Source organism: Ctenopharyngodon idella, chromosome 14 (genome assembly GCF_019924925.1).
Source record: "Ctenopharyngodon idella isolate HZGC_01 chromosome 14, HZGC01, whole genome shotgun sequence".
NCBI lineage: Eukaryota > Metazoa > Chordata > Actinopteri > Cypriniformes > Xenocyprididae > Ctenopharyngodon > Ctenopharyngodon idella.
In genome coordinates, this window is record NC_067233.1 from 29838476 (window position 1) to 29853921 (window position 15446).

The 15446-nt window shown below is 38.6% G+C and overlaps 1 protein-coding gene and 1 long non-coding RNA gene across 2 annotated transcripts in view; one reads left to right on the forward strand and one right to left on the reverse strand.

Moving 5' to 3' along the window:
* The window catches only part of nexmifb (neurite extension and migration factor b), a 66702-nt gene extending 53798 nt beyond the window's left edge, over positions 1-12904 (forward strand). Inside the window, exon 3 of the mRNA XM_051860810.1 lies at positions 6083-12904. Within this exon, the coding sequence (XP_051716770.1) occupies positions 6393-10088 (3696 nt within the window). The 5' untranslated portion in view covers positions 6083-6392 and the 3' untranslated portion in view covers positions 10089-12904. The remainder of the gene's footprint in view (positions 1-6082) is intronic.
* Positions 1-15446, reverse strand: part of LOC127494726 (uncharacterized) — a 578474-nt gene that overhangs the window by 239564 nt on the left and 323464 nt on the right. The gene's annotated exons all lie outside the window — the stretch shown is intronic.

Sequence of the window (15446 nt, forward strand, 5' to 3'; positions counted from 1 at the left end):
TCTTAAATGTATTTGTACATTTTCTTTAATTCCTAATGTAATTATAAGTACTTTTTAAAATAATTAAAAATTAAAAATTAAATCAAAACAATTGCACGTTAAGAATTTTCAACTGACTAAATAGCTTCAAAAGCGTGTGCTAAACTAAGAATACATTCCGAAATTTTCATAATCGATTCAAAATTATTGAAGAGAGAATCATGATGCATCAGAGATTCAATTTTTTTCTTCCACCCTAGTCCTAATGCTGCAACAAGGCAAAGGATGTTCATCAAGCCTGGCAGAGTTTAGGTGTACGAGAACACTGACACTTGCCAAAAATAGGCTAACCCCATATGCTCTCCTGTACTTCCCCATGGATTTATGTGATCCAGTCAATTGTCTGATACTGATAGAACACATTATCCTTGAAGAGTCTAACATCATTTCAGTCATCTGACTCACAGCAGTTAGAAATTCCAGATTTCTGCTTCATATGTGGTGGCTGATTGTGAAGTCCATGATGTTCCATAGCAAATTGAAAATTAGTTCCGCCTGATGACAGAAGCAATTAGTTAGCATTGAAGAACTCCTTATAATGCTCTGGTATGACAGCTTAGAGCAGTATAGATCTGCTGAACAGCTGAGGCTTCTGGACCAGCATGCAAGTCTAGACGCAGACATAATTACAATCCTAGCAGAAACATAGAATGCAGATGCAAAATGTGTGGGGAAAGCTATTTCTAGTTATTATTCTAGTGAATGAGAAACAGTTGCAGTGTTTGGGTAAACCACTATAGAGTTAGTGTCACTATAGAGGTTGAACCGGTGAATGAAGTTGCACAGACACGCATTGCTTCAAATGGCATATTAAAACTGGATATTATATTAAAAGTAGTACTCACATTTAATGTAAAACTTGAGCTTAAGTCAGGTATAAACACAATAAGGTCATATATAGGTAGCTATATGATGTTGTTGGTGATGATAAAACAACAAATTTACATATCGTCGCTGTCGGCGGAAACCTCATATTTTTTTAAATACTAAAACACTGTCATCAAATTTGGTATTGTAGCTTTATATATGTCAAACACATGCATGTGTCATTATAATATTAACATTTTATGAAAATCAAGCTCAGAAAGGCTTGCGAGGTTTTTGACCAGCGAATGACAGACATATTTTGTCCATCACTGGAATGACCGCATCTGAGGCAGTAAGTGCATCGCATTATGTTTTCATCAACAACTTTAGGTTATAAAGTTTACTCTAGCAATATGGCAATCGTTTTTCAAGTTGTTGAATACATTTGGAAAAAAATCTCATGATATAATAGATGAAGCAGGATATTTAAAACAGTATATTGGCTATAATGGGAAATATCATACTAACGCTCTTCAATTACATAAAACATTAGCCTTTATAGACAATGTTTCTTGAGCAAAGAGAACACTGTACTTTTTTTTTTCAAACATCAATTCTTTATTTATCTTTGCACTGCAAACAAGCAAAGATCTCCAAACTGTGTGCAACACTTTATTCACGATAGATGCGGATGGAGTTATGAGGTTTGACTGACAGTTTGAGGATCCAATGGAGTTACGAGGTTTAGTCAGAAGTTCTTTTAAATCCTTTTCATTGGTTAAATATTTGTAAAACCCACATACAGGTGTAAAGAGTGACCAACAGCATTGACTGATGAAAAAAAAAAAACTTTGAAATTGAGGTTTTCGCCTGACAGTGATATATTCTTATATATTCTTAACTGTATAGCATTTATTTTATTTTATTTATTTTTTGGTACTTGGTAATTTTCCACTGCACACTTGACAACCTGTCACGGCACGCTAGTGTGCCGCGGTACAGTGGTTGGGAAAAAAAACATAATCATGTTTTAATTTAATAGATCTAATATATCTAATTAATCTAATCTAATTAATAGATCTAATTAATAGATCCATAAATGCTTCAATGTGTTGACTAATTAAGTTTGAAAACCCACATTTGAAGACACAAAGCCAAAATCAAGCTGCATTTTCACTCTCAGGCCAGTAGCCCCGCAGTGCTACCCTTAAACCTGCCCTTAAAGGCATAGTTCACTCAAAAATAAGAAACATTTTGTCGTCATTTACTCACCCTCATGTTATTCCAAACCTGTATGAAATTCTTTCTTCTATTGAACACAAAAGAAGATGTTGAACAAGAAGATAGTAGGAGCAAAAATACTATGGAAGTCAATGGCTACCGTCAGCTGTCTGGTTACCAACATTCTTTAAAATATCTTCTTTTGTGTTCAACAAAAGAAAGAAACATACAGGTTTTGAACAACTTGAGGGTAAGTGATGACAAAATTTTCATTTTTGGGTGAACTATCCCTTTGAGCCTAGAGTATACTTCGTTTTTTATGAGTTTCTTATGAATACAGTTGAATGTGTAGACTTTCAAATTATACTTCATTTGATAGTGTGCGTGAACGCAGGCAGTTAACACGTGCCCTCTAGAAAGTTTCATCTTTGTCTAGTGTCTGCGCTATTTTTCTCCAGAAGTTATGACTGATAAAAATGTCTTTGTACTCTTTTAAACTAAAGTTTTTATTAATTTTCAACAAAATTATATAATCTAATTATATGATCTCCCATCTTACTATACTGTTATCCTTTCAGCTGGAGCAGCAGAGGGAGGTCTTAAATAGAATACAGGAGTTATGATGTAATTTATGACATATGCGGATGCAGTGCCAAATATGGATATCAGGAAGTCTGGTATCAGAAGAGGCACAGGGAATAGGTATTGACTGAGGAAATTTGAAACTAAATAAATACGATTATGATAATATATGATTTGTCATATACAGTATGATCATTATGTTCTTCAAGCGGTATCCAGTATTTTCATAAGAATAATATATGTTTATTATGGCAATGGTTAGCACATAGCATTTAACATCACATATAAATCTATAAATATATTTATGCTTTATTCGGGGATCAAAATCCACATTGGAAGTTAAAGTGTAACTTTGACGATTTTCCCACTTTTGTATTGTTACAATGTCGGTAGTATATGTAATATGTTTACTCATTCTCCATATTACCTGAACCAAGAAATTAGCGTAAAAACGCAAAACGCGTCATCCGTCATAATTTTGATAGCTCCAGGCCTTTTGTGAAAACTACTGATTATACTTCCGCATTTTTGTATGTATCCCCTCCAACAGTCGGATCGACAGAGGGTTATTAACAGAACAGTTTGTAAGGATAAGTTTATCACTGAAAATTGTATCATACAATGTCTACTCTGGTGTTGTCAAAAGTACTGACTTTGATACCAAGTTGGTACTGAAATTTTAAAAATGTGACTTTTTGAGCACTGTTGAGCGGATTCATAAACACCTCTGATTGGCCATTGTGTTCACGCGCTCAACGTATATGTCTGTGACAACAGCTGACAGTCGTGACCTAAATATGGTTTTCATTTACAATAATAGTAGAAGTCCTGAAATTCAACATTAGTAACTTACTTTTCACACCATCAGTCGCGCACACAGTCAAACTCCGAGGATGATCCGGTTGGCTCATTTTGAGTCAGATTTGTGAATTCAGTGAATTGTTAACTGGAGACTTGGTCTGACCGGATCATTTGAATCAGTGAGTTTTTGACTTGAGAACAGATGCAATCTGATCGGTCCAGTTCAAAAATGAAACGATTTGTGAACCGATTGAACGGCTTCATTGAAAAGAATCAGTTTGTTTACAAATCGGACATTGCTATTGTGTCTTGGAGCAGGTGATGATTTTGAGGAATGACGTGTTTTTCTGAAATGTAGTGGAGTAAAAAGTTTGATATTATGCTCTGGAATGTAGTGAAGTAAAAGTAAAAGTTTCTTGAAATAAAAATACTCTGGTAAAGTACATATACTTGAAAAATGTGTTCATGCTGTTCACATATTATTGTAGCAGAGTTTGTGCTGAAAACAGTGTAATCAGACTTAAACCATGAAAATGTTATAAGTAACAAAAATAAGCACAAATGTCATGGCATGCCAAAACATCTCCAGGGCCCAGAAAACACCTCAGACCCCAGAGAATTAAATGTGTTGATCGTTGATGTGAGCTGGGGCCTGTTTCAGAAAGGAGGTTAAGTGAAAACTCTGAGTATGTTAACCCTGAAATGAGGGAAACTCTGGGTTTTCCGTTTCAGCATGGGAGGTATGTGAAACCCGAGAAAGCAGGGTAAGTCAAGCCCGTTTCTGAAAGAGAGGTAACTTATACTCAGAGTGAGTATGCTGCAAAAATGCTTTTCTTACTGAGTATTTTATTTTATTTTTTTTTCCTATTTCAAGTACAAATATTTAAAAATTCTTAAATCAAGATGGATTTTCTATATAAGAAAATTATATAAGATATTTAGTCGTGTTTCCTGGGTGTGATCTAAATTAAGTGCATTTTACTTAAGTTTATTATCAGTATCTGCAAGTGTGGTAATAAAATAATCTTAATGCAAACGGAAAACAAGATTATTCGGAGTGTCTATTACTAAGTGCAGATTTACAGTAGCCCCACCCACCGATGTCACACAAGGTTAAAAACAATGTATGTGATTAATGGTTTCAGTGGTGTAAGCAGTAGCGTGTTGGGCGTGGAGAATTACCTTGTGACGCGATTGACTGGGTTCGAATCCGCCTTTTGCCGAGCTTGCTCTTTTCCCTTTTCCCATCACATCAGAAAGGCATTTATTTTCAATAAAAATTAAGAAAATGTTCTAAAAGTGGAAGTAAATTGCCTAACGACTGTTTAATAACGATAAAATAATTTACACTTTGTTATGATTGCATCCTGTTAATTTACAATACTGAAGTGCAAATAGTATCTGCCAGTGTAAAATATAAATAGCATCTAATTACTATTTACACTTATTGCAAAGAACTGCTACTTTTAGCCTACATGGTAAATAGAACATAATTTGCAAAATAATAAAAATAAAAAAAAATGCACAAATTATTATTTTTTCTTCCTTTTTTGCATGTGGGATATTATGAAAATGAATATTAGTTCAATAACTTACCGTTCTGCCAGTTTTCACCTTTGATATTATAACAGTGATAAGAATTAACCTTGCATTGACTCAGAAGTATGCAGACGTCATTTTGTCACGTGCTGTTGCCATGGTGAATCGTAATATCGGAGCTCCATTGATCATGGCTTTTCATAGTCGTGGTGTACGTGCTTAGCTCCGAGTCAACCTACTCAGAGTCGATTGGACTAACTCAATTCAGCTGTTCTGAAACAGAAAACTCAGAGTTTTCCATTTCAGGGTAAGTCAACTCAGAGTTTAAGTTTTAACTCAGAGTTGGTTGAACCTCCTTATTGAAACGGTCCCCAGGTAGCGTGATATGAAAACAAACTGTAGGAAATTAGCAGTAGTGTTAACCCCAGTTGTGTTAACCCCCAAGCCCCAGTTGTCCCATTTTGGAACAAGAAATTTTGTTGGGCTTAAACCCCCTGGCCATTGGCCCAGAGGAAGCCCTGAGGACACACTCTCAAGCCCCGGAAGTTACAATGGAAACACTACTGGCTCTGGCATGTACTAGCACACTCGCCTTTGGCCTGACAGTGTAAACACAGCTAATGATTCTATTAATGATTCTTTAAAATAGAGCACTGCATTGTCCCTCATGTCAAATGGTAGCACACTAAAACTTGAAATATTGTCACTACTATTTTTAAGGTACAAATAAAATCCATTTACATAATTATACAAATTAATAAACAATACAAGTATCATTTGTAATGAAAAAAAAAAAGTTTGCACAATTCATAACTTCATAATTTGTAGCTCAAGTGAGTACAATGTGCTCAAAATCCTTTTTCTTAATCTTTTTCTGTCTTTTTTAATAATTATATCAATGTCCATGATCCAATCAAATTTTGATTGTTAAAATTATACTTAATTACCACTGTTTCACTTATACGTCACATTACAATAGTTAAATGCATTGCAGTTGTCTTTAAAATATTACTATTTTAAATATAATGAATTATTGTAGTATTCATTAATATTATAAACAGTATTAATGTTGTGCTTGTTTTTCTTTGTCTAGGATCACATAATCTGAAGAGTAATCTAAAGCTGCATGTGGCTGCAAAGCTGTATGGTGTCGCAGATGCTGCCTTACACACATCCTCCACAGCTGCTGCAGAGAGCACAAAGAGAGGCAATTCGTACTGCCACAGTGTTAAATTGGCCTTAAAGAAGCACTACTTACCACGGCAACTGTCAACACAGACTCCTTTAGAGAACCACCCAACTGATGAGTCCTCAAACTACACAATATCCTTCTCACCCTGTGCTGCCAAGGGCTTGAGTCCCCTGGGCTTTTCCAAGAAGACCGCAATCACACCCATTTCACCATGATAGAACCTGCGAGCATCCCTGGGCTCACACAGGACTGTTTGATTCAGCAGAGTCGCACCTGTCCGGGCTGCTTTATTGAGACTAAGGATTTGTCCAGTGTAGAGGCCAGTATCAACCTCAAAATGGCTGACATGAACCGAGACTACACCACCTGCCCTATCTCTGATATTAACATGCAATGTATGAGCACAAGTGAGACAGTAAGTTATGGAGAAGAGCTCCTCTCGGATCAGCTTTTGGGCTTTCCTGTCCCCAAAACCCAGCTGGTGGAGAAGAAGGACACAGAGAAGATAGACTTAGATGATTCAGCCTCCAGAAACCTGTATGAGGGCCTGCTATTAGACAAGTGCAATGGAGAGGATGGCTTGCTTACCAATCCAAATCAGGACTGGGGCTATTTTGAGTCCTTCATTAGTGAGAGTAAGATGGAATTGCTGGATCTCTGCTCCAAGAACGAGTTATCCGTAAATCTCTTCTCTGAGGAGGACGTGGGGAATTACATGTTTGATGATGATGATGATTCCACTCTGAGCAGCGACGTGTGCTCGCTAAAGATCCGCTATGAGTCGTTCCAGGACAACATGAGAGAGAAAACCAATGTTCTGCAAGAAGAAACCCAGTTCAACTTTTTCCCAAGTGTCTTGGTAAACTGCACAAAGAAAGAGAGTAGTGTGGTAAAACGAGTCGTGGATGATCTAGCACCTAAACCAGAGGAGCTTGAATTTCAAAATGACAGCAAAGGGGATGGAAATGACTGCTCCATAGAGCAGACACCCGATTACAGCCCCAAAATGAACTACTTCATTGATTCAAGCAACTCAGCTGATGACTCAGGGGAGTATAGTGATGACAGCTCCTCCACCGTTTCCTCTATTGACACCTTCCAAGACAACAGGCCTAAAAACTTGTTCTCACGAAAGAACTCAAGCTGCTCAAACCATCTGAACTATGGATTACGGGCCAAGAGAAAAGTTAGGTATAGTGATGACTACTTGTATTATGTTGAGTCCACCGATGGAGAAAGAAACATTGAAAAGCGAGAGAAACCACCGATTGGTCCAAAACAAGAAGAGGATCTTGACTGGTGCCCTAAAAAGAGACGAAAATACTCTCGCAAGGATCCACCTGTAATAATCAAATATATTATTGTCAACAGGTTCAAAGGAGAGAAATGCATGGCTGTAAAGCTGGGCAGAATCGATTCAGCCGACACAACAGTAAGCTTAAATGAGGATACAATCAACAAATATGAGAAGCTTGCACCTCTGAAAGATTTCTGGCAGGAGAAACAGAGAGAAAGAGAGGAACAGCTTAAGCTGGCAGCAGGAGATAAACACAATTCTCACCATCATGCCTTTAGTTCAAGTCCCTCCAAAAGGAAACACAAGCTAGCAAACAGGCTTAGAATTCAGAGAATTCAAACTGTGGAGCAATCACCCAACACCCAGGGCCCCTTTGCCTGTGATCCCAGGCAGGAGGTTGCTTCTACAGATGAAACTGCCTCCATGGGAATGCCATTAACAATAGCCACCAGCTGTGCAAGCACATTAGACCCAAATGACATCATACACACTGCCACCCGGAAGAGCAGATCACAAGAGAGGGAGGAAGGGAGAATAGGAAATAAAATATTCAGAATACAGAAATTCAGAAGTGAAGCCAGACTTAGGAGCAAGAAAATGAGAGACCTTGTGGAGAATAGCGAGAGCGTGACAGACCTGACAGAAGTTTGCTCGCTGCAGAAAAATATGGACGCAGTAGGAGGTACTGAAGATAAAAACGTCAGCCCAGCTGCACACAGTCCCCATTTGTGTGAGAGTCAAACAGCTAATGCCTCTGAAAAATTTGCTTTTGTGACTACCACCTGCTCCCCTAACAAAGAAGCATCGTCTGAGAATGTGGCTGCAAGTGTTTCCGTTATCCCAGGGGGCTACCTGCAAACATTATTAGATGCCTCTGATTCTTCAGGTAGCACTGGTATCCCGTTTTTCCCTCAGCAGACCCAGCACTCACTGGATCTCTCTTTGGAAAAGCAGCAATTCTCCTCAATTCAGCTAGCACAAAGTTGTGTCCTTTCTCCACCATCAGAATCAGAGCTCCAACAGTCACCCCAGAATTGTCCAACTCTTACCCAGATGTGGCACCCTCAGCTTGGTGCCAACCAGCAGTTTGGTGCTGCAGATATTGCTGAATCTTCCATCCAACCCAACAGCTTCACTGGAGAGATGGCTATGCCCATGTCTGAGAGTCTGACCGTGTCAGGCTATAGCCAGCTGAGTCTGGAGAGCAACAGAATGCTTTATGAAAAGAATGACATGCCTGAGCAGCCATTGCCTCCTGATGCTGAGTTTCAGGCATGTCAGGGGCAGCCACAGTTTCAAAGAGCCACACTGCACACCGACAATGGCCGGCTCATCAGTTTCGATTCAGTTGGCTCGCTGTCAGCTACTTCTAGCAATTACAGCTCTCTGAGTCTTAAGTCCTGTGAGAAAGATGGCGAGGATGATGTGAATGAGAACTTCCTAGCCCACTGCAGTCCCAAACTGGTGATTCAGCAGAGTATCGAAGAAATCACACCCCTGAGGGAGTCCACAGACTTGCTGGATATCTCCAACTTCACTCCAGATAAATTCAGACACACATCATTGTCAGAACTCTCTCCTCCAGAGACACCTAATTTATCCCCTCAAGTAATAGGCCGTGAGATGAAGATAGCTGGGAAGGCCACTGACCTCCAGGATGGGGCTAAGATGTCATGCACCAAAGACGTGGACTGGAACTGCAAAATGATCGAGCAGCGAGATCTGGCTAGATATTCAGTAGATGGTCACGAGTATCAATTGCACATTTTTAATGGTGAAGACAACTTAAGCCTGGGGACAAAGGAGAAAAATCTAGCTGACTTTGATGGTGATATGATGAGTGCAATTAAGGGGACCAAGGCAAAGAGGAAAAATAGCAACAAACAAACTGCAGGGCAGGGTACCAAAAAAAGCAAAGCCCCAAAAGCTCCTAAGGCAGAAAAGGGCAAAATTCCACGTCAGACTTCACGAGCATCTAAAAAGTTAAAGGCTTTACTGGATGAGAAGGGTGGTAAAGGCCAGGCTGAGGGTGCTGCCCATCTGCTAAAGGACAGTGGCTCTGAGGAATGGACAGGAATAGGTTGTTCAGAGAGCAAAAGTCAAGTTCAAGATGACCAGCGAGAGTTTGAAGAGCCATCCAACATCTTATCAAATATTGTCTCAGGGATGGCCGAAGTACAGAGATTCATGATGGCCTCTGTTGAGCCAGTATGGGGCCCTGCAGCAAATGTCTGCTTGCCCTCAGAGGCTAACAGCCTAAAGTTAAAAACTCTCAAAATCCTAGCTGGAACTTCTTCTGAACCGAAGAAGAAAGGCAATTGTGGGGCTAATGGGGGCACAAAAGGCAGAAAAGGTGGGACAAAAGGTGGCAAAAACCAGGCAAAGTTCAATGCCTCCCTGCCTTTTTTCCCTCAGTTGGCTTTGGGCTGTAACATGTTTGACAAGCCTAGCCTTGGCGTTCCTGGTATAAATGGGCCAGCACACAAAAAGATGTACCGTCACAAAACCAGTGCAAAATTCCCTCGGATTGAAAATCTAAAGGGCACGCGACCAGAACGAGACCCAAATAAGGACATATCATTAATGGCATCTTTTGAGAAACTGAGGTAATATTTTATATCTAGCTGCTGATGCACGTTCCTCACTTTCCCACTTCCTCCTCATTTCTTGACTCAAGACCAGAGATGCATGGATTTACGTTATCCTTTAGTACCCCCTCCTTCTTTTTTGCCCCCGAAGAGGATATTGATATCTTGCATGAGAAACTTCTTGTACTCGCAAACTACCTATTGATTGATTGTGCAAGGCTTGATTGAGATTTTAAATGACCATGGCTGCTTTTTTCTTCTGCATTCTTGTTTTTGCTGTTTTTTCCCTCGCAGTTGCTGATTAGTTTTTGTCTGAAGAAAAGGAAAAACTTTGATAAGTGCAAATTCTCTTTTTGGACTTTTTTTTGTTCAGTTCTCAGTGAATCTTGCTGCCCTTATGTAATTATATTTCTCTCTTCAAACATGTAGCTATTAAAATGTCTTTGTGTGAAACAAGCTCCCCTTTTGATTATGTATGCTGAAACAGATGCCCTCTCCTCCCTTTTTACCCTTTTACTGCCTGACTTTTTTAAGTGTGAAATGCTCAGCCCATTGTCTAAGATAACAACATCCTTGGTACATCCCTAAACATTAACAGCACACAATGGGACCATTTTGTATTGAAGACATATCAGATTAATGTTGTTCTAATTACTTTCTTACTGTTGGAATGTACTTATGATTTTCTCTTATCTACTATGCTTTTTACAGGAGTTGTACTGGAAATTGTTTTAGAGGGACATTTCTATGCCATGGAAATCCCAAAATGCTTCAATTTTGCTATCTATTTTTTTTTAAACTTTCATTTAAATAATAATAATAATGAAAATAATGAAATAGGTTATTGACCGGAACAAGATATTGTAATACTACTAAGAGATTATAAAAATGATTACTATTATTATTATTATTATTATTATTATTATTCAGTATCACTGTACAGAAATGCACTGTTTAAAGCAAAACATGAATTCTATCCATGTCCCAAATATAAATTATCTGTACACATTTATAATCTCTATGAATACTGGCTGTTCCATTTACTATCCTGATGAATGCTGGCTGTTCTCTCAAGACTTGACAAGATCTGACATTTCGTTTTGGTTAGTTGTTTTGTCTGTTTTCTTTGGGGACCCTATCGTTTGAAGAGCACCTGCAGCTGACAGTGGTACAACCACTCAACCAAAACAATTAAACTGAACTATTTTACTTTTGTCACCTTGCTTACCAAATTCAATGTACCTCAGCATTACTTCTGCTTAGAAACAAAAAGAGAAGAATTGTATTGACTCTTCTAAACACACAAGGAAGAAAAATGAGAAAGGTGGACGTGAATAATGCTAATAGAGGATGGCATCTGTCTGGTATCAGTCAGTAAGCAATCATTTCACAATCTACTGTAACAGGGACTGGGAACATAATGTTCCATATTTTGCGTATTTATTGAATAGAATACTTCTGATGGATAAGAAACTGTAAAGGATGCCTCTTTTCCTGTTAGCCCACTTTTGAACATTTGCCTTCCTGTTTACCATAAATGTTTAAGTAGTATCCTGTGCTAACAATTTCATCTGACAACGAGTTGTTCCTATGTGAACTTATAAAACATATTTTGTCGAACGCTATGTTTTTTTTTTTTTTTTGTTTGTTTGTTTTTCATTTGTGTTTTGTTAGTGGCACATAATTAACACATTTGCTTTGCTAATGTAGGTTATTGTCGCAAAATTTCAACCTTTGAAACCAAATTTGTCCTTTCAAAAGCACTGAATACATTGGCATTTATCACATATAGATTTGTAGATGACACATTTGATTTAAAAGAGTTGCTCTAGGAGGATATCTCAGGTAAAGTAATGCCTTACCTATAGCTTTTACCTTAGAAAGATTTCACTCCGCCCCCCTCTGCCTCTAGCCGGCCATGTTTAGCACCAGGATGATGCTGATGGGAAACTGCACATGGGCCGCTCGCCCAACTTGCCTGCCTTCTCTCATTTCTGCCTGTTGTCAACTGAATGTACTTCAAGTTTTTTACAATGTGCCACTGTTAAGCTGCCTCCTCCTACTGGTGCTAAGAGGGTAATTGTATTTTCCCAGAAATTATGAAACAAGGAATATTAGAATCGAAAACCCTACTCCTCTCTTTATGAATGTACTATATATGGTTCTGTTTGATGTATTCACAACACAATTCTTTGTCATTAATTGGAATTGCTTTTGCCTTTTTGTTGGAGAAATTATTGAGCTTTATAAATATTGTCTAGAGTTGATACCAGAGGGATTCTTAATTAACTCTCGACATCACAAAAAAATTGTATATTTTTCTCTGTGCCAATTTGTAAGATATTTTGTAAGTGTATATTTTTCTTAGAAAGTGCTGTGAAGTATTAGTATGTGTGTGTGTGTGTGCGTGTGTGTGTGTGTGTGTGAGAGAGAGAGAGAGTAACCTTTTTTGTGCCTCTGTGGGCAGTGAAAAGGATGTATAATGACAAGCTTTTGGTTTTAAAAACCAAAATATTAAGAAACAAAAAATGAAAAGGAAAAAAAACCTACCTTTTGTTGCAAGTTTTGTAAGAGGAAAATTATCCTGTTGTGAGAGTGTTGTGTTATTGTGAAAAACACATATAGGCAAAAAAGTTCAGACAAAAATTGTGAACTATTCGCTGTTTTATAGATTTTCATGTAAATTATTCTTGTATTATTTTATGTTGTATCTGTTGCAAAGGTTTTAAATATTTGTGATCAAGCCTGTATGGTGAAATGTAATATTGGTAACTTGCTGAGTTTTGTAATAATGTTTATGGAGTACATATACAAATTAAAAGGAGATTTTGAATGCTGCCTCTTGAATGTTGTCACATTTGTTACATGAATGTTAATGCCTAAATTAAATGTGAACAAAGATGATAGTAGGCGATGCCATTGTTTTAAGTGTAATTAAGTGTTGAGATTATATACAGTGCATCCGGAAAGTATTCACAGCGCTTCACTTTTTCCACATTTTGTTATGTTACAGCCTTATTCCAAAATGGATTAAATTCATTATTTTCCTCAAAATTCTACAAACAATACCCCATAATGACAATGCGAAAGAAGTTTGTTTGAGATCTTTGCACAGCCATTTTCAGATCTCTCCAGAGATGTTCAATCTGGTTCAAGTCTGGGCTCTAGCTGGGCCACTAAAGGACATTCACAGAGTTGTCCCGTAGCCACTCCTTTGTTATCTTGGCTGTGTGCTTAGGGTCGTTGTACTGTTGGAAGATGAACCTTCACTCCAGTCTGAGGTTCAGAGTGCTCTGGAGCAGGTTTTCATCAAGGATGTCTCTGTACATTGCTGCATTTATCTTTCCCTCGATCCTCACTAGTCTTCCAGTTCCTGCCGCTGAAAAACATCCCCACAGCATGATGCTGCCACCATGCTTCACTGTAGGGATGGTATTGGCCAGGTGATGAGCGGTGTCTGGTTTCCTCTAGACATAACACTTGCTATTCAGGCCAAAGAGTTCAATCGTTGTTTCATCAGACCAGAGGATTTTATTTCTCATGAGAGTCCTTCAGGTGCCTTTTGGCAAACTCTAGGCGGGCTGAGAGTCCTTCATGTGCCTTTTACTGAGGAGTGACTTCTGTCTGGCCACTCTACCATACAGGCCTGATTGGTAAAGTGCTACAGAGATGGTTGTTCTTCTAGAAGGTTTCTCCTTTCTCCACAGTGAAATGCTGGAGCTCTGTCAGAGTGACCATCGGGTTCTTGGTCACCTAAGGCCCTTCTCCCCCGATCGCTCAGTTTGGCCAGGCGGCCCGCTCTAGGAAGAGTCCTGGTGGTTTCAAACTTCTTCCATTTACGGATAATGGAGGCCACTGTGCTCATTGGGACCTTCAATGCTGCAGAATTTTTTCTGTACCCTTCCCCAGATCTGTGCCTCGATACAATCCTGTCTCGGAGGTCTACAGACAATTTGTTGGACTTCATGGCTTGGTTTGTGTTCTGACATGCACTGTTAACTGTGGTATATTAGGGTTATATAAATGGTATATTAGGGTGAGGGTTTAATGAAGTTTTCCCATTTCAACTTTGTCTGTAATATCAACCGTCATCATTATCAAGGTACTGTTCTGGTTGAGAGAATTAATGTCTTCCAAAGACTGAAAGACTTTCAAACTTGCTCCAAAACACCTGCCTGTCATTTTCAAGTAACTCTAAACACCTCAATGAACTGATTCAGGTGTGTTTGATTAGGGTTGGAGCTGAAGTCTGCTGGATGGTAGCTCTCCAGGAGCAGGGTTGGAGACCCCTGTTTTAAAGGGGTCATGAATTAAGAAATCAAATTTTCTTTCCTTTCAGAACTCAAAACTTCCTTGTTGGTCCAAAATTTTGGTCCAGATTTTATTGAAACTAAGCTCAGAAAATGTCTAGTTTCGCATTTTGTCACATTATGATGTTATAGCACGATGAAAGACCTCCTCTGCAGAAGATCAGCGCCTACTTCTACATCATTGCCTCTTTAGCCCTGCCCGTCGATTCGTGCATGCCATGTAGTAGTCAATATAGAAACACAAGATACTGTAACTCTAGCAACAAAATCATAGAGGTGCCTCTGAGGATTACAGACGTTTTGAAGTGCCAAGTTGTGATCTTTGCATTTCAGATCTTAACATTAAGAAAGCGTGGATGAACTTTATTTAACGTTCTAGTCAGATTACGTCAGTAAGACTCTGTTCGTTTGTTTGCTTCATTTTACTGCGGACTCGATTTTAAACAAGACACAGTTCGGCGCAGGCTTTTCAGAGAGACTGATAATAAAAGATAATGCAGTGCCAAGTAACTACATTGGATCTGACAATGTCGTGACACACAAGTGTGAGTAATAGTGTTTTTACCATGTGCCACTATTGCTTAGTCCAGGGGTTTTCAAAGTTAAAGACAGTGGGCCTCCCTTCAGATACGCGTATATGATGATGACACACGTGCACACCCTCCACAAACACAAAGAATTTCCATACCACAGCAAACCGACCATAAAAGTAAAAAAAAAATTAATTACACATCAGTTTTCTTTCCCAACTGTTTACGTTCACTTAAGCGACTGTATTAACATGAATAATTGCCAAGACAGGCATTTTGACACGTAGGTAAGTGTCAAGCGCAATAAGCCACATTACTCATCTGAACGCACGTTGTCTGAAAGGCAGCTTTCTGTGCGCACGCTTTGGGTGTGAGCACCAAATTCAGTTCTCTTGCACAGTTAATTGCACTTTTAATAACTTATCAAGCATGTTGTCAGTCAGCTGTCAAGCCTTTCCCTAATTATCTTTTCAGGAAGTTTAAAGATGAAAAACTTAAATCTGTAGGCTATTTAGTCAGGTAAGAGTAATGACATGCAAT